The sequence below is a fragment of the Danio rerio genome, chromosome 7, assembly GCF_049306965.1.
Source record: "Danio rerio strain Tuebingen ecotype United States chromosome 7, GRCz12tu, whole genome shotgun sequence".
NCBI lineage: Eukaryota > Metazoa > Chordata > Actinopteri > Cypriniformes > Danionidae > Danio > Danio rerio.
The window spans coordinates 8,253,434-8,273,678 of record NC_133182.1 but is presented as its reverse complement, the minus strand read 5'-3'; the positions used below and the strand labels follow the sequence as shown (position 1 = coordinate 8,273,678).

The 20,245-nt window shown below is 37.8% G+C and overlaps 2 protein-coding genes across 3 annotated transcripts; both read left to right on the top strand.

Annotated features, from left to right (window-relative positions):
* The first annotated feature begins 5,669 nt into the window (after window positions 1-5,669).
* On the top strand, window positions 5,670-7,528 carry jac1 (jacalin 1). 2 transcript variants are annotated; one of them, XM_005166359.6, is made up of 2 exons: window positions 5,670-5,762; window positions 6,248-7,528. In XM_005166359.6, exon 2 carries the CDS (start codon window positions 6,265-6,267, stop codon window positions 7,210-7,212), a length of 948 nt encoding a protein of 315 aa, XP_005166416.3. In that variant the 5' UTR covers window positions 5,670-5,762; window positions 6,248-6,264; the 3' UTR covers window positions 7,213-7,528. The 2 variants fall into 2 exon arrangements, with proteins under 2 accessions (XP_005166416.3, XP_021333376.1); XM_021477701.3 differs by lacking the exon at window positions 5,670-5,762 and adding an exon at window positions 5,850-6,018.
* A 7,474-nt stretch (window positions 7,529-15,002) lies between these two features.
* jac11 (jacalin 11) lies at window positions 15,003-16,329 on the top strand. The gene is given in 2 exon segments (NM_001130647.1): window positions 15,003-15,123; window positions 15,345-16,329. A coding segment is annotated over 1 exon segment (945 nt). The 5' UTR covers window positions 15,003-15,123; window positions 15,345-15,361; the 3' UTR covers window positions 16,307-16,329.
* Window positions 16,330-20,245: the final 3,916 nt, after the last annotated feature.

The window sequence follows — 20,245 nt, the reverse complement described above, 5'->3', positions numbered from 1 at the left end:
TCTATTTGGGCACGCGCGAGTTTCAGTCAAAATACTCACACGAGAAAGTGATGGTGTATTTTTTACAGTCATTGTGTTTAACCTACATGGACATCTGTAGTTGAATTATTTGCCAGATTATTAAATGTTGGACTTTAACTGCAGTTTGGCTCTTTCATTCAAGGAATTCATTCATGCCCCTCGCGACAAACGAGATATTTGATTCGAGGATCTGCTCTAAGCGTGTATTTTTCATGCAATGTTTGATACCGCACGGCGAATGAGAGAAAAAAAAGCTCCGCAATTCCCGGAAACTTAGATGCACTCGGCAGGTAGCGTCAGAAAGCCACGTGTGTTATTCCGGTCACAAAATGCGGTGCTAACAAGTTTGCACTCAGTGCAATAGTTAACTTAATTCGATACGAACAAACTGAATAAACAAAGAGCACTGGTCGCTCACTTACCAAATCTGTAGAGACAGGACAATCACCAGCAACTAGAGCCGCGTCTTTATGAAGAGGAGACTACAAGCAAATTCGGATTTCAGCGTTTGCAGATGAGAACAGCTCTCAGGTAAACAATAATTCTCCTTAGACACGTAAGTTATTGTTGTCGAGCGTCACGTACACTGTTAATCCACACGTGACTCTGAGCTCTCACAGAGAGAAAAGGAAAATGAAACTTAATGGCAGCAAACTATAAAAGCAACAAAAAAAAAGCTTGTTTTGCCAACACAACGTGGCGTCTCTGGTGTAAACAGTGACACTAATGAATATTAATGAAGTTGCACAATAGAGCGCGCTGATTGGTTTGAACCAAGCCTTACTCATGCATTAATGCATCTGCACGCTGGAATACACGCTATTATGTCATGACCGTGACGCAGCTTCAAAAATTCGTTTCAAACCGGAAGTACGAATTTGCTTGAAATAACGCAAAAACAACCAATTTACACTTTTTAGTGAAATATAGGTGTCCTAATAGTGTTTTTAGCAGTGTGGGACACATATACGACTGTCAACAGCTCAAAAAATGTGTTTTGGTGTTTCGTGACCCTTTAATGCTGAGTTTAGACTGCAAGATGTTTTCACACTGCATGACTATCTGGGCTCGCGTTTCGTCGCTGCTTCGTCACCTGAAGGGAATTAGCCATTTCTCCTCAACTTTCAAAGTATTGAGCAAAGGCTAAGAATACTGATGTTCATGTGATTTTTCAGGTTTTTATTTTTATTAAATTTGCAACAATTTCAAAATTCTCTTTTTCCACATTATCATTATAGGGGATTGTGTGTAGATTGTTGAGGAAATAAAGTAGCTTAATTCATTTTGGAATAAGGCTGTAACATAAAAAATGTGGAAAAAGTGAAGCGCTATCAATACTTTCCGGATGCACTGTAGGTTTTACATAGCAGATGCCCTTCCAGCTGCAACCCAGTACTGGGAAACACCCATATGCTCTCACATTCACACACATTTATACACTAAGACCAATTTAGCTTATTCAATTCACCTATAGTGCATGTGTTAAGAATGTGAGGGAAACCGGAGCACTCCGTGGAAATCCACGCCAACACGGGGAGAACATGCAAAATCCACACAGAAATGCAAACTGGCCCAGCCGGGAATCAAACCAGTGACCTTCTTGTTTTGAGGGAACAGTTCTAACCATTAAGCTACTGTGCTGCCTGTTTTGTAGTCACTTTCAAATTTACAGCAAAAATAAATTAGGAAATTTCCCATGACAAATTGGGAGCCCTCGATCAAGTTTTGGCCATTTACAAGAAAAGGTTTGGGCACCCCTGCACTAGAAGCATCAAGGCCAATAGAATTATTTACAGGATGACTAGTCACACCAAATATTTTAAAACTGTACTGCCTATCCTTAAAGAGAGTGGCTTTGAATTGTCCTTTGCAGTGAAATGCACCCCCTGGGCTCTTAGGTTTCACTTAAACTCCTTTAAGTTGTGGCTTGTTCTTCAATGGGGAGAAGGTTTCTTAGGAATGACACGTATGTTTGCACCTGTATCAATCTTAAAGTCTATCTCAGTGCCTTGTATAGGAAGAGCGACTGTGAGAGTTAACAATATAGTGTGTTATGCTCTCTTGTGGTTTGTCTGTGGAAACTGCACCAAAGTTTCCCTTTTTCCCTTTGCACCTGTTGCAGGACAGTTTCCCCCCCTTTTTGTGATTTCTGCCTCATCTTTTATATCTCTATTCAGTTGCATGTTCATATACTGGAACTTCTACTGTATGTTAAGCTGCATTGACGCAATCTACATTGTAAAAGCGCTATAGACAAACATGAACTTGTCATGTGTTCTTTTAGTTGTTTTCTTTTATTGTTAAGCACTTTGTGACTCAATTTCTGGGAAAGGTGCCATAAAAATAAACCTTTACTTACTTACTATGAATTTAATTCTATCTGGTTAGTAGAAAAAGTTGTCTCTCCCCAATTATGCTCCTTTCTGCAGACAATGTTTTTGAAGTGTTCCAGTCAGGTTTCAGAGCTCATAACAGTAAAAACTGCATTAGTGAAAATAAAAAAGGATTTACTTTTAGCTTCTGACCAAGGGTGCATCTCACTATTAGTTTTACTCGATCTTAGTGCCACATTTGACACCATTGACCACAATATCCTCATAAATTGCTTAAATTCTACAGGCGTCCAGGAACAGGCTCTACAATGGTTTAAGTCATACTTAACTGACCGCTACCAGTTTGTGAATATTAATGCACAGCCTTCACAAGTCAGCCCAGTAAAGTATGGGGTGCCTCAAGGATCAGTTTTAGGCCCTTTGCTGTTTACAATTTACATGCTACCTCTGGGAGACATTATTAGAAGACATGGGATCAGCTTTCACTGCTATGCAGATGATACTCAATTATATATTTCAACTAAACCTGATGAGACGTGTGAACTGTCCAAGCTAACTGAGTGTATTAAAGATGTTAAAGACTGGATGACCAACAATTTTCTTCTTTTAAACTACAACAGAGAAAACAGTCATTATTACTTATTGGCCCTAAATCCTGTACACAGAAGATCTCGCAACTCAATTTGCAATTAGAGGGATACAAAGTTAGCGTTTGCGCTACTATAAAAGATCTGGGTGTCATATTAGACAGCAACTTAACTTCTGAAAACCATATATCCCATGTCACAAAAACTGCCTTCTTTCATCTGAGAAATATCGTTAAATTTCGAAATATGCTATCCATCTCAGATGCAGAAAAGCTAGTCCATGCTTTTATGACTTCTAGGCTAGATTACTGTAATGCTCTGTTTGCTGGCTCCAGCATCCTCTATTAATAAACTTTAGCTAGTGCAAAATGCAGCTGCCAGAGTTCTTACCAGGTCTAGAAAATATGATCATATCACCCCAATTTTATCCTCCTTACACTGGCTGCCTGTTAAGTTTCGTATTGAATTTAAAATATTACTTCTCACCTATAAAGCTCTAAATAATCTAGCTCCTGTTTATCTAAGCAACCTTCTGTCTCGCTACAATCCAGCTCGCTCTTTAAGATTTCAAAACTCAGGACTTCTGGTAGTACCTAGAATAGCAAAGTTGAGTAAAGATCGAGCCTTGGACTGGAATAGCCTTCCTGATAATGTCCGAGGCTCAGACACACTCTCACAATTCAAAACTAGATTAAAGACCTATCTGTTTAGTAAACCATACACACAGTGCATCACTTAGCAATATGATACATGAATGTGCTCCACCCAGGTTTCTGCATCTCGTTTATATACACTATGAACAGCAGCTATGCTAATTATTCTCTTTATTCTCTATTTCCACCTGGGGATACTCATCCTGAGTGCTTCGGTGACGCCAGCGACAGTTTCAAACTGTCAAAAAAATATATATATACAGCACCCCTATGTAAAAATAGCTTATCTTAACTTCTGCTGTTCGATCATGGCAGCCGGTGAGAGGATCCAGTGTAGTCCACACTCACTCAAAAACGTGGGTGGATGCATGCGCAATTTCAAAGCAAAATACTCACGGTTTGGGGGTATACTTTACTGAAGTTTTCTATGTGATGGTTGTTACTGTTGACGAATGGGTAGCATATGTAGAATTTACCCATTACTTATGAATTCCTTGGCTGGCTGCAATACTCAAGGAAATTTTATATGGTTTCCACAGATTATATTTACCGCTTTCCAAAATCACTTTTTTTCAGTGTGGCTATATTTACTCCCAATCTGAATCACCTGACACAAACCTGCAAACGCATCCATCCACTTGTGTGACTGGGATGAAGTAAGTCTTTAATGAGATCAACATCTATATGGGGAATGTCTGCTACACCCAATGAAAAATAAAACATTTAATTTTTAGTATTGTTTTCTGCTTTGGTTTTCTTTCAACACTGTTGACTACACCAATATTTCATGTTGTTTTTTATTGATATAAATAATTGTGAGTTTGTCCTTGCATCATTTAGTCTGTGAATGGCCCTAATCAATTTTAGTCTGGACCAGGGGTGCCCAAACTTTTTCTTAAGAAGAGCCAAAAACCAAACTTTATTGAGGCTAGCGGGCCGAAGGTAAACATAGTTGCCTTGGGTCATTATATAGTTTATTCAGTAACATTTAAAAATGAGTTGAAAACATTGCTTTATATTAACTAAAACAGTATTTTTTTTACATTTTACAATGAACTTATTACAGTAAAAATCTTATAACAGAATTACACTAGGTTTTACCTTGATTTGCTTCTAAATAGTCCTCTATCCATCAAATGACAGTATTCACGTTTGAAAAAATCTGATTCATTCACTACATTTAATTGAAAGATTTAATTTTAGTTTTCTTTTTTCTTTTTTTAGCTCAGAAATAAAACTATCAAATAAGGTTACGTCGAATTAGAAATGACAATCTCTGCATTGAAGGCATTTAACCCAACACTTCCCATCATTCTCACTTTCCTCTCAGATGGGATAGGGGCCAAAATCAAAGGTTACAATGAGCCCTACTTTGGGCATCTCTGGTCTAGGCTGTTAAAATAAACATTTTTTCTTTAATGTAGTATCTAAATACACATAAAATGATTTCTTATTACAAAAAATTGATTCAGCACACAGATTGTTATCTGTTTTTTTACCTTCAGTAATAAGCAATGCTCACAATTTGTAATTTTTACTGTTGATCATCAGTTGCAGTGCAAAAAAAAAAAAAAGAAAAGTACTTTTATATGAAGTAGTGCGTGCGTGAGAGAGAGGGTGAGAGTGTAAGAGACATTTTGTTCCCTTACTGTACATTAATATGTTTGAGAAAACCACCAGCAAAAAAGGAATGTATGATTATACGTTGTCATGGCTTTGCAATCATCTTTGCAATGTCAAAAACTTTGCAATAATTGTCGGTTATTATGTCTTTGTTTTGGTAATTATAACCTGCTCTATAGTATTTTTAGCCAATTATATTTCAGTGCCCCGGGTTGCATTCCACTCTTGTTTCTTTAGAATTCTGTTGTAATCTGTCAGATCAGATCAGCCCATCAATCACTAAAGCAGAGATATGAGAGTTTGTCTAATAAAATTTCTATTCTCGCCTTCCTCATAATTTTCTGCAGAATTTTTCTCAAAATGTGGTTATGAATTCCTGTCAAGAAATCAGCCATTCTTTTATTTGTGTGCAGATCTCTGACTCATGGTTTCGGGGTGTGTTTTCCAGATCTATTTAAGCAGCAGTTCAATCAAACATCTTTCACTTTTCAAGCTTTTTGATGAGCTGCTCTTGAGAAGAGGTGGATCAGACTACAGTCAGTTATGTAAGTATAATTCCTGTGATATACATCTAAAATATACTTCAACTGAATAACTAACAGCTTAAAACGTTGCAGGTATGAGGTTTTACAAAATTATATAATATAGCAGGGGGGTCAAAATGAATCGTTTCTTCAATGCACCATAATGTTGACGCGGACAATTCGGTATGCAGAGCAAATGTATGCGGAGCAAAATCACGAGAACACCAGAAACTGTATAAACTGTACACACAACACGAGACACTTCAGAATTGTCGAGGTGAGACTTCAGATTGCTCTGAGGTCTGCTCTGCACTTTCTTGTCTTTATTTTGGGGAATAAAGTTTTTTTTTTTTTTTTGTATTTAAAACCTCCTGTCTAATCATATCATGGTTCATTGCTCTTTGAATCTTCTTATATGTACTATCTTCGTAAATGCATAAAAATGAAACATATTATAATGTACCTGATGATAATTCTAATACTAATTTTGTGATGTCATTTTTCAGATCTAATTTTATCAAAGATGGTTTCCTCAACAACACTAGAGATAATTGGTGGTCAGGGAGGTTGTTCATTTTCATTTACTAGTGAAAATAATGGTGCCAGTTTAGAGAAGATCTGGGTTTGGGTGGGAGAATGGCAGATCAAGGCTGTCAAGGCTTGGCTTTCAGATGGTAGAGAGCAAATCTTTGGAGTACCATCTGGATCTTATCAAGAATATGTGTTTTCACCTGGAGAGTGTTTCACCTCACTGTCCCTCTGGGGGAACGGAGCAGGAACTCGTCTTGGAGCCATCAGATTCAAGACAACCAAGGGTGGAGAATTGTTTGCAAAGATGACAAGTTGGGGTTTAAAAACAGAATATCCCATGGATGTCGGCTCTGGTTATTGTCTTGGCATTAAGGGAAGATCAGGTTCAGACATCGACTGCATGGGGTTCATGTTTCTCAATGCAGTTCAGTCAGCAGTTCTCACCAATGTCAACTATCCCACCATCAACCAGCTGATCCCAAAAGTGGCCACAGAGGAGATCAAGTCGGTCAGTTTTGAGAACAAAACATCTGTTAAGCAAGAGCAAAAAGTTGAAACCTCAAAGAAAGTGATCAAAACATCTTCATGGTCTATGACTAAGAGCTTTTCATCAACATTCAGTATGGAGGTGAAGGCTGGGATTCCAAAAATTGCTGAAGTTTCTACAGGATTCAGTGTCACTTTTGGAAATGAAAGCACCTATAGTCTGGAGCAGTCAGATGAGAGAAATGAAACTCTGACCACCACTGTTAAAGTCTCACCAAAGAAGAAGGTGGATGTTCACATCACCATTGGCAGAGCCAGTTTTGACCTGCCGTACACTGGCACAGTGAAGATCACTTGCAAGAATGGCAGTGAGTTACAGTACGAAACCAAGGGCCAGTACAAAGGAGTCGCTTACACTGATATCAAAGTGAATACAGTAGAAAAAGCTCTGTAATGTCAAGATGGATTGTTTTTGGCTGGCTTCTGAGTTCACCAGCAATGATTCAGCTCATTTACCTATGATTATGTTTTGTCTGTGCTCTCATTTCTCTGACCCACTTTGAATAAGTCTTTCCTTAATCATTTAAAAAAGAGAAAATATATACTCAGCACTGTCTTTCAGATAAACTTTTCTGTTTTAAAAAAGATTATATAGCTTCATAGATTCTGTAATTTTGTAGTCAGTACCAGATTATTTCATTTACTTTATGTAAGTAAACGTTCAATAAAACATTTACTAGCATTAATAAAATAACTGCATTTAAAATGAACTGTGTGTTTAAATGGTGTTGTGTAACAAATGAGTAAAAGCGTCTGAACTAATATATTATTTTAATTGCAGTAAGTTAAAATTATATATATATATATATATATATATATATATTATATTATATATTATATATATTATATATATATGTGTGTGTGTGTGTGTGTATGTTGGAACTCAATGCTATGAATATTGCAGTTGTCAACACGAGTTAAATTTGAAATTTTGGGCAAGCGCCAAATTGTCTCAGTCATTGAACTGGCTTGAGGGCTTATACCATCACGATAACAGAGCGCCAGTTGACTTGAATAGCTGCATGAATAATTTGGCCGCAGATGTTCTGGTACCCTTCAGCTAATTTAGTCAATGATTCAATTACCCACAATGGGGCTTTACAGGATTTTCAGTGTGAACTGCCTCACGAGACACTTTTGAATTAATCCTTTACATGGTCATGTGCTCGCCTTGGGCAAATCCTGCTAGATGTACAATTTCGTAGAGACAAAGAGAAATTAATGCATTTGAATGAAAGACAATCTCTTAAAATGTTGAACTAAGGCAGATGTATCTTTGAATTGTTAGAGGCTAAATGATCATATGCATTTGTTTATATTGCAAAACATGCATTTTTGACTCGAGAAGGTCCATACTGGCTCCAAAAGCACTAACTGATAAGATCAGGGCCTGGTATGTGGATTTTGGGGGTTTTACAATGTGGTCACATGTTGATTGGTCAGTTTTAATGTCTCAGTATTTGGGCTTTAGTCACATGGTCAAGAAAGATACAAAATAGGTGGTAAACTCAGGCTCTGCCTCTTTTTCTGGCCTGTCTTTCCCTGGTCTGCGCTCTCCTGCTCTGCTCCTCTATCAGAGAGTCTATCTCCTCAGCCTCTTTGAGGCCTTGTTACGCCCTGTGTGGCTCGGAGGATGAAAAAAGGCTTAACATAACTATGACAACCCAATATTTTAAGAATTCCTCTGAGATGTTAGCTGCTATAAATCAACACAGACAACGACGTGGCAAAAAAACTGGTTCGATTTATTACAATAAAGATAAAGAAGTGAATATTTAAATCACCCAAAGTATATTTACAATATACAATAAATGCAAAAAGTAAACAAAAAATACCTGATGGAGGGAAGGAGAATAAGCGGTGCCAAATCAAAGAAAATGACAAATTAAACACCCGCTAACTAATCCCTCCCACACCTCTAAATAACTAAAGAGAAATATGTAAATAAGAAAAAAACATCTTCAGCGTCACACGCCCCTTACTCAACTGCACTGACTAGAACAAACATACATATGGTAGCACCCGCCTCTAACCTAGTGGAATAACAAAAAAATCTGCTACGTGTGTGTAAAATGTAAGTCACGTGACATACTTCCCTTCACTTCACTTCACTTCCCTCTAGATATTTTTAAATCACAAAAACTCTTTAAAGCGAACCAGAGCACAAGATAGGTACCAAAAGTAACAAAAACACAGCAGCAACAAGCAACATAAATCCCTCCCTCATCTGGGCTGAGTCATCACTGGAGTGTTTAAATAACACCCATCCTCTTCTGATTGGTCCACTCGGGAGAACTCTGCCAACCAATCGGAACACCTAGACTTTAGAAGTATAGGAGACAGCAAATAGAAACAGAGAGGGGAGGAGGGAACAACAGAGCAACACCCCCAGGCATGTAACAGGCCTACTTGCTCTGTCTCTCTCTCCCTCCCCCTGTGCCTTTCCATCTACCTCTGGTAACTTTAATTTTACATTTAAGCTGGGTACAATTAATATCATATTTTTTAGCATTTCATTTTTTAGCATTTTATACAGTATTTTGTGCTTAATTCAGTTGTAACCAGAGAATTATTGTCATTAAATCATCTCATTATCAAGTATTTGTGAATTACTTTTGATTTAACATCAACACTTAATAGCTCCATATTGCATTACGATATAATCACATAATATCAACGCTCTCCCACATTCATAGCTATTAATACTGCTCTTATTTTTGTTTTTGGTATGAGATTGCAGAAGAATGGTTTGACTAGAAATGATCAGTTTTTACCATCATGCTGATAACTTTTTAGTCACTCGGCAGAACTACAGTTCAAACCGCTGTGGTTAAAACCCATTCATACAATATCCTTTTCTAATAGGCGAGTTTCTTGTATATACACAATTTTGGAATCCATGTCCTTTAATTTATTCATGACTTGTTTAACTTTTTAACAATTTTGAAAACCTCTGGAGTACGAAGAAATGAAATTAAGTACTCCTTGAGACAGCTCTAACAAATGATAAAAATATATCCTCTTTGCATGATGAAACTAAATATAAAAAGAAACAATGGCAAATGCTTGAATCAGTGTGCAGTAAGATGGGGGAAGAGGATGACTGAGCGCATAGAACCCAGCAGGGGCGGACTGGGACAAAAATTCAGGCCAGGAAATTTTTTCAATCTCAGGCCACCTCTGCTGCTATTGTCACCACTACACTACTGTCTGACTGCTCACATTGTACTCTATTATAACTGTACACCATGTAGACTACCAGAAAAATTATTAATGAATAAATTAACGAATCCTCAAAATCTCAATTGGCTAAAAACTTTCTGCACACACACTATTTTTACTTCTATTCCATATATTAGATTTTTGGTTTGCTTGTTATATAAAAACCTTGACCCACTCAGACATGATGCAGCAATTCTATTTACTTTTATTTTACCTATTATTTTTTTATTTAATTTATAGACTATGCCTATATAAAACACATGCTGTAGTAGCCTGCTGCATTAGACTAAACGAGACATTGTTGCTCATTCGCTAATTGTATTTTTTATTTATTTGTATCTACTGTAAGTCAATTTAGATGAAAACGCCCGCCTGCCAAATGATAATATACAGTTGAAGTCAGAATTATTAGCCCCCTTTGAATTTTTTTTTCTTTTTTAAATATTTGACCAATTATGTTTAACAGAGCCGGGAAATTTTCACAGTATGTCTCATACTATTTCTTCTTCTGGAGAATTTCTTTTATTTCAACTAGAATAAAAGCAGTTTTAAATTTTTTAAAAGCCATTTTAAGGTCAAAATTATTAGCCCCTTTAAGCTATATTTTTCGATAGTAGAACAAACCATCATTAACTTGCCTAATTACCCTAACTAGCCTAGTTCACCTAATTAACCTAGTTAAGCCTTTAAATATTACTTTAATTGTATAGAAGTGTAAAATATCTAGTCAAATATTATTTACTGTCATCATGGCAAAGATGAAATAAATCAGTTATTAGAAATTAGTTATTAAAACTATTATGTTTAGAAATGTGTTAAACAAATCTTTCCGTTCAACAGAAATTAGGGGGAAAAAACAGGGGGTGCTAGTAATTCTGACTTGAACTGTAAATGTGCTGTATTCTGACTAACCTGCTCACTTGGTCGCAAACCTAGTTGGGATTTTACTGCATTTTTCTGCTTCTATGGCCAGGACTTTTCTTCTTTTCATGCGCTCCCTCTCTGCTCCTCCTTTCAGTTTACGTTCCCAGTTTTTGCATTAATGACGTGAAGTTTGAAGCTGGTATAAGTTCTATGCAAATAGCTAATCAGGCAGTAAGTCGCTGAAATGATTGGACCTTATGGCGATCGAGATCGCCTGATTCGTAGTTTGAGGTGTCAATCAAGCTGCAAGCAGCCTATGGCATGTCAAAGTGAGGTGATCGACGGCACGGCGGCAGGCCAGATTGACTGTCAGGCCCAAGTGTGCCGCAAGCCTGCGTTTGAGTGAAGGTCTCGGCCGTTAGATCACCCCCTGGGGGCTGGCTGCAGTACAAGTCATAAAGCCCGCCTCCTCCGTGTTAATGAAGGAGACTTGAGCCCAAATAAAAAAATTATTACACTTGCAATAAAATGACCCGAAAGATGGTTCTGGTCGATTAAGGCACTGGTTATTGTGCTGAAATAGGTGCAGATCTTCATTTTTGTAAACAGTTTGTTTTTAGCAGTAATTTAATGCTGGGCGTGTCATCGTGATTGACAGCTGTGATTGACAGTTTCTCAAAGCAGCGCGTCTGAGCTTCGGCAGGAGACTGAAGTGTTATTATTTGATTTCTGTGTTATTTTACCATGACAACATGAGTTCAACAGTAAACTACAGTTTCTGACATACATGATCCTGGAGGAACACTGTTTATTCGCTAAGGTCAGGGCTTTTTTCGGGCTTTATTAGTTTGCTGATACACGCCTAGTCACCCAGATGGCAAAATACACTCGGACCAGTTCGGCTAGATTCTCGCCTGCCGGAGACTTACCCCACAGAGCTCAGACTGACTACCTCTGCTGGACCTACTCCGGATGCCTGGACTCACTGCCCGATTCCAGCCCGAGTCAATCGAGCCAGATGCGGCGGCCAAGCGAGCCGGCGCTGCCGCATGCGAGCCGGAATCAGCTCGCGACGCCCTAAGTAGGTTATGCGCTGCGGTCCGGAGCTGGCGCGATTGAATATATAAAACCCTCATATTTGTTAACGTTATTACATCCATTTGTGTTGATATGACAGCAAACGCATGCTGAGAAGTTCGGGAGGCGTGGTTGATTTTAAATAAAGCGTTTGGTTGGAAGCTCGACTCCGCTCATTTTCGCGACTCCTCCTCTGGCTCCATCAGACAGTCCTTCTGCGCATGTCAAGGCTCCAATTTCAGCAGTCTTTTGCGACAGTTTGTGCCTGTCAAGCAGGCATTTTGCCCTCAAGGCGTTCAATGGGAAAAGGGGCTGTCGCGTCGTCCATATTTTTTACAGTCATTGGTCAGGCCACCGAGAAAAGTCCCAGTGCTCCAGATGGCAAGTCCTCCCCTGCTTCCCGGGCTGGCTGCCCTCAAAGGTCCTGAAATATTATTATTATTGTGGTAGTGTGTGTATATCCGCATGCTCTTAATCTGATCATATTGATATTTTAACAAGCTTCATAAATCCACAAACATTAACCCTTTCATATACACTGTAAAAAGTGATTACTTGAAAAGAACGAGTAAATTTAAGTCGATTTTAGTTTTAAAAATGTGAGTAATTTTGTTTGAACTTAGAACTGTTGAGTTCACTTAACTTATTCTTTTTAGAATTATGCACAGTTAATTTACATAATGATTTTAGACAATGGGCTTAGTCACTTTTTAAAAGTAAAAGTCAACTAATCGCTTTTTACAGTGTAGGCACAGTGTGCACACAAACGGATAATTATTTTGCTTTTGCTTTTTATACAGACGATGCTGAATAGTCTACAAGTGTTTCAGCGGCGAGGAACTGGAGAGCATGGGTGTTCCACTCAGCCATCAAACAATGTAGCTATTTGTTCAGCAAACTAAAAACGAAACCCTCTGAAAACATAAATCCTAGAATTCCCTCTGCTAAAGATATAAATGTGTTGTGTTATATGATAAAATATTAACCATTACACTATTTAGACAAAAAATATGTGCTGTGTTTAAATTAATGCAAATCATCAAAGAATGAAATTCATCTTTTTAATTCTGTTGGTTGTTGATTCATCTTTGTAATACTGTCGGCAGATTTTAAAACAGTGATTTGACAGCAGTTGGTAAATATTTTAAATTAACAAGTGATAAATAACATGGATCATGAATAATGGCAAAAAGGCCCACATACTTTGCATAGGGCCCATAAACCAGACTACTCCCCTGCCCACATCAGGATGAAGACCATGTCGGTCGAAATGTTGTGATATTGACATTAACATTTTTTTTGAGAGCTAAAGTGGCAGTGTGCCGATTTACTTTGAATCTTTTGCTATAAATATTATTTAAACATGAAAACTGGCTTTAAAAGTTATTTACAAAGTAAAGGTGATTAAAGATTAATTGGAGCTTAGCAGACACCCACCTCTCCCATGCGCAGTCAGTGCAGAAAGGGAAGAGGCGGGTGCATAACAGGAAATTAAACAGCGTGAGCTCCCTTAGAAATTTAAAGGAAAAGATGCACACTAACAAACATCTCAGGTACACTTACTAACACATTAGATAAAATACATATTTTGTGTAATTCTATACTTAAAGCGAATTATAATTTTCATACCTGTTACAACAGCAAGTCTAGCATGTTTAATTTCCCCCCCATCTCATCACGATGAGTTCTGTCGCGTGGATGACACTGTGCAAAAGGAGCACACAATTTCTCAATTACATCAGTGAGTGCTGCTGTTAATGCACCCCTCAGGTAATCAAAAATAGGCTGCATGCATATTTATAGCTTACTTATGGGTGGGTCACAGATGAATAAGATCAATTTGGCTATTGATTGAACAAACTTCTAAAATATTAAGGTGTTTATAGCGGACTTGTTTTGAAGCGCATGACCTCAAATGTTATTCATTATTCTTGTCTATTGATAACTGATCAACAAAAGATATATAAAAATAAAGTAAAAAAATATAGCAAACGACGTACTGCCTGATTAGCAATTTTTTTTTTTTTCAAGAAAATATATACAAATTATATTTTTGTTTGTATCTCCACTACTCAACTATACGGGTGGATGATTTGTTTCGCTCTGAGGAAAATAAGGATTTAATGATTGCTTCTGTGTAATTGTATCACAAATCTAAGTTATATATTTGCTAATTTTTAAAAATGTAATTATTTTAAAGATTGTGTATGAGCATATGATTTTTCCTTGCTGCTCATGTGCTTTCAATAATCCGTCTCTCACGGCAAGTTCAGGCAAGGGATTGTTAATTAAAAAACCCATGGCAGGAAAATATACATTTATAGTTCAAAGAAAATAGCTTAATATTAAAAAGCATGTAGCTAAGCCAGAAAAGAGACTATTTGTGTGCATCAGAAAAACTGGGAGAGCCTTATGTATTGTCAAAATAATGTGCAAAAAAAAAAAAAACTGACTCTGCGTAACGTTATGACTACAGCCCAATTGACACCCTCTGCCAGTGCATTGATGAAATTAACAGTTGGATGTGCCAAAACTTTCCTCAGTTAAACAAAGAGAAAACTGTTGAAAGTCATTGCGTTTGGGAACAGAGATGAGGTTCTCAAGGTAAATGCGTACCTTGGTCTAAAGGTAAAAACAACAAAAAATAAGGTCAAGAATCTTGGTGTGACTCTGCAGTCTCTGCCATAATTTATTCACCCTCTTTAAGTGGAATAAATTTAGTGTTCAACAGAATAAAGAAACTCATAAAGGTTTGAAACCACACATTTAGTGAGTACAGATCTTTTGAATACCTCATGTAAGCAGGGCCCAAGTTACAATGACTGCACTGTTTTTACCTGAAAAACAAGGTGGATCGCTTTAAGTTTGTTTTAAATCTCATTTTACAACATCTTATGAAAGCTTTATTGTTGTAGTTGTTGTTGCTTTCCTCATATTTTCATCAGAACAAGAATTTCGGAGTGGACATCAATCAATCTCCCGTCAGGAAGTCAACACATTTTTTGTGCAGATCTCACATGTGTGTCCGTGTCTGTTTTCCAGCTCTATTTAAGCAGCAGCTTGATCAAACATCCTTTACTTCATTGACTTTTACCAGACGAGCTGCTCTTAAGAAGCTGTTCATCAGACTACAGTCGATTATGTGAGTATAATTCCTGTAATAGGCATCTAAAATGTCATTCAACTAACAGCTTGAAACTTTGCATGGGGATATTACAACACTACTATATAGTATAAATTGTGAAATCTTTGGTGAGCAAATAAAGTAATCCAAGTTACTGTGGAACTTGGATTAAAATTTTTGTTTATTCTTATTGAGTGTTCTGATGATCATTCTGATACTTATTTTTATGTTATTGACAGACCCAATTTCCTCAGAGATGGCCCAACCAACATCAGTAGTGATAATTGGTGGTAAAGGAGGTGGTCCATTTTTATTTATTGATGAAAAAAATGGTGCCAGTTTAGAGAAGATCTGGGTTTGGGTGGGAGGATGGCAGATCAAGGCTGTCAGGGCTTGGCTTTCAGATGGTAGAGATACAACCTTCGGAGTACCATCTGGATCACATCAAGAGTATGTGTTTTCACCTGGAGAGTGTTTCACCTCACTGTCCCTCTGGGATAATGGAGAAGGAACACGTCTTGGAGCCATCAAATTCAAGACCAACATGGGTGGACATTTTTTTGCAAAGATGACAAATGTTTTAAAACAAGAATATCCCATTGATGTCGGCTCTGGATTTTGTATGGGTATTGAGGGAAGATGTGGTTCAGACATCGACTGCATGGGGTTCAAGTTTCTCAATGCCGTTCAGTCAGCAGTTCTTACCAATGTCAACTATCCCACCATCAACCAGCTGATCCCAAAGGTGGCCGTGGAAGAGATCAAGTCCATCTTTTATGAGAACAAAACATCTGCTAATCAACAGCACATAATTGACGCCTCAAAGAAAGTGATCAAAAAATCTGCATGGTCTAAGAGCAACAGCTTAACATCAACATTCTGTGTGGAGGTGAAGGCTGGGGTTCCAGTTGTTAAAGTAGTTCCTACGGGATTCAGTATCAGTGTTGGAGCTGAAAACACCTCCGTTGTGGAAAAGATTGAAGAGGGAATTGAAGTTCTGGCTACCCCTGTAGACGTCCCACCGCAGATGAAGGCGACTGTTGACGTCACCATTGGCAGAGCTGATTTTGACCTGCCGTACACTGGCACAGTGAAGATCACTTGCAAGAATGGCAGTGTGTTACAGTACGAAACCAAGGGCCAATGCAAAGGCATCACTTACACTGATTTGATCATGAACATTCAAGAAACAGATCTGTAATGTCAAGACAAATTGCTCTTGGCTCGCCTCTGAGTTTACAAGCAGAGTATCAGTTGATTCACCTTTGATTAGGTTCTGTCAGTGCTCTCATTCCTCTGATCCATTTTAATCTAGTCTTTTTAAAAATGATTTTAAAAAGAGGAAATCTATACTCAGCTTTGTCTTTTACACATAATATTTTTTAATGTCTGTTACTGAATGGTGATTTAGCTTCATAGTTTCTGTAATTTTGTAATCAGTAACAGATCCATGTGATTTACTTCATGTAAGAATTGTTAAAGTTTTATCAAACATGTATTAAAAAACATTGTATTTACAATGAACCCTGTGTAGTTTTGTTTAATTGTGTTGCTTCAATAAACAATATTAGAACATAGAAATATGAAATATGGCAATATATGAAAATATAAAAAAATTCATATATGACATACAAGTTCATATTTAGATAAACACACGCACACAATATATATATATATATATATATATATATATATATATATATATATATATATATATATATATATATATATATATATATATATATATATATCGTCACCTTAGAATTATAAGGTTCTATCTGACATTTTTGTCAAAATTGAGTGATTTACATATTCTTATTAAGACAACTTATTTACATTATGTGATGTGTTTTTATAAGTTGTTTTACATTTTAAGACTTTTAATTTAAAAAACAAAAAAGGTGTATCTACAAAGTTGAACTCTAGCTTGGCTCTATACGGTTCTATCTGTGACCAATCAGCATTTTTAATGCACACACAAGGACCAATCAGGATCAGTTTTTTTTGTCATTTCACCGGACTGCTCCATTGCCAGCAGGAAACATCAGGAAGACAAAAATCACACAAAATCAGAGTCGGCTAAATAATGCCGCAACACACAAAATTGAGGCGTGTGAAAAGGTAATGATTTAGAAGCATTTCTTGACATTGAGATTCATCCATTTTCTTTTTAGCTTAGTCTCTTTACTAATCTGGGGTCACCACAGCGGAATGAACTGCTAACTTATACAGCATATATTTTAGCAGCGGATGCCCTTCCAGCTGCAACCCATCACTGGAAAACACCCATACACACTCAATCACACACATACACTATGGCCAATTTTAGCTTACCCAATTCATCTGTACCGCATGTCTTTGGACTTGTGGGGGAAACCGGAGTACCCAGAGGAAACCCACAGCAAAACGGAGAGTACATTTCAACTCCACACAGAAATGCCAACTGACCGAGCTGAGGCTCGAACCAGCGTTTTTTTTTTTTGCTGTAAGGAGATCGTGCTACCCACTGAGGCACAGCGTCACCGACATTGAGATCAAATTCTATTATATGAAAATTATATTGTTGAAAAAGAGATGAATATTAAAAAACGTATATATTAAATGTGAAATATATTTATTTGTTTACATATAGTCAGTGAAACACATTTGGTCATCGTCTGTTTCTTTTAAAGTCTTTAAATTTATTATTTAGCCTTGAAGGGCAAATACTTTAAATTTAATTTAATTTAAATTTACTTTAATTTAATTCATAGGGCATATAATTCAATAAATACGGTTCAATAACTCATATAAAGCATAAAATGTCATAAATATTAACATATTAGATAAAATTAACATCTGCACTGGAAAAAAATATTTAGCCCAGCCTTGTAAGCTCAATTTGAACAAGAATAAATATTCAACCTAAAACATGAAATAAATGTTATTGAAACCAAAATTTTACTTTCTCAAGCATTAGCATATTGTTACAACACCAATTTATATAATTTTTGATTGTATTTGTTGAAAAATAATGCTTCAATGAATGATCTGGCAGATGGAACCTTATAATTCCAAGCGAAAAATGACTTTTCAGAATGAGAAGGTTCAATCTGCATTTACCGTGTTTTTTTTTTTTTTACTCAAATTTGCAAGTGTAAGAGAACTTTGATCATTTGCATTTAGAGAACCCTTAGGGTCTCTGTCATGTTAATGTATGAAAGAGAATGCTCTGGTTACTAAAGTAACCCTCCTCGGGGAACGGAAATGCTGTTAGTGGATTTTAATCGACGAATGGGGGATTTCGTTTTAGAAAGCCAATCATCTGAAAGAGTATATAACGGGCCAATGAAATGCTAAATGAGTTGGCAGCGTAAGCTTGTGCACCTGGAGCTTATTGCCAATTAGCTCCACATACAAGCACAGGAAAAGCAAGGAAACGCCATCCTTTTAAGCTGAAGAGACTGACACTTACAGCTAAGGAACAATCATTATGGCAATGCTATATAGCATTTCCTTTCCCCTTCTTGGGGAACGAGGGTTACTTTAGTAACCAGAGCCTTCGGATGAGGAACTTCAATGCTATTAGTGGATTTTAATCCACGAATGGGGGAAATGTCTGGAAAACGCCATAATGACTGCACCTTACTTTTGCCTCTGATGAGAGAATAGACAGGCATAGCGCGATCGCTCCTGCATCAAAGAGAGGCACGAGCCCCTTTCACACAGTGATACCGGTAAATATCTGGAAAATTTCCGGAACGAATTTACCGGTATATTCAAAAAAGCGCTGTTCACACAGGCGAGGACATTACGGAAATTTTCCGGAAAAGAGCGTTCACACATCCATTCCAAAATACCGGTAAATTCTGACATCATTCGCCACAAATGAGCTTTAAACGGCTGCGCTTGTATTTGTAAACATTTGACTAAATTACAAACTCTGTGGATGATCAATATTGTGAACAACTTTCGCAGGATCACATTCGCATGTCGAGATGTTCATAATATCTGCGTGTGCAGGCGCTCACAGGCTGTTTCACAGGCATACGAAAGCTTGAAGGTAAACAAACAACGGCTTATCATAAGCATCTCATCGATGATTATTTACACAGTTGGCATTAAGAAGAACATATAAACGTGATCTGACTAACTTCTAGCAGCTAAATGTGTCTGGAAAAATATTCAAAGGCTTTTATTCTCATAAACCGCGAGGACGTAAATGCGTCTGACTGTTGTGATTGGCTAAAGCAGACGTCTTACGTCAGCACGTTCTAGACGTGCACGCGCTTATTACGGCAATCTACCTTCTGCATTCACACAGCGCAGCATTCCGGCAAATTACCGGTAATGTTACAACTTCTCTTTCCGGAAAATAGCCAGAACGAATTTACCGGTATTTTCAAAAAGGGCCTGTTCACACATACAACCTTTCCGGAAAATTGCCGGCAATTTTCCGGAAAGGTCTGTATGTGTGAAAGGGGCTACGGTCTTCCAACGTGATCCCTGGCCCTTACTTATCCCACTTCAAAGAAGTTTTACAGATTTAGATATATTTTTTGGGAGTCGCAAGCGTCTAGATAATTCTAGGAAAATACGACAGTACGTTGGGAAAGCGTGCAGTCCCGATAGGGAGGACGCTGCGGAGGCCAACTGCACCCAATGGGGAGATATGATGGCAAAATATATGGACTAGCCCTGAGAAGGGGGAGTGTGCATATTAAAAGATGGTTAGCAGAGAGGGAAGACACGGGTCCGCTCGTGAGGGGGGACTGCACCGTGGCTGAATAAGCATATGGGATCGCCTAGTGAGGATCACGCATAGCGGGCACCTACAGTATACCAAAAACGTAGGCTGACCAGCGGGCAGACCTACAACATAATGGGCCAGCGAGTGACTCCTCCGCTGAGTCAGTGCTGGGGGCCTCGGAGGAATCTGCAGGGCTCACCTAACGGGGAACTTTACTGAAAGATGAAAAAGCGTATGTATCTCCATGTTAGGGAGAATGGCGCAGCGAGCGTGTTTCAACACCTTAAACGAGTTGTTTCCTCAATCACCAAAGGGTTACCTCATACCCTTGAGGAAACCGGCTCCACTCGCAGATAGTAAAACCTTGCAAATGTATTAGGTGTCGCCCAGCCCGCAGCTCTACAGATGTCT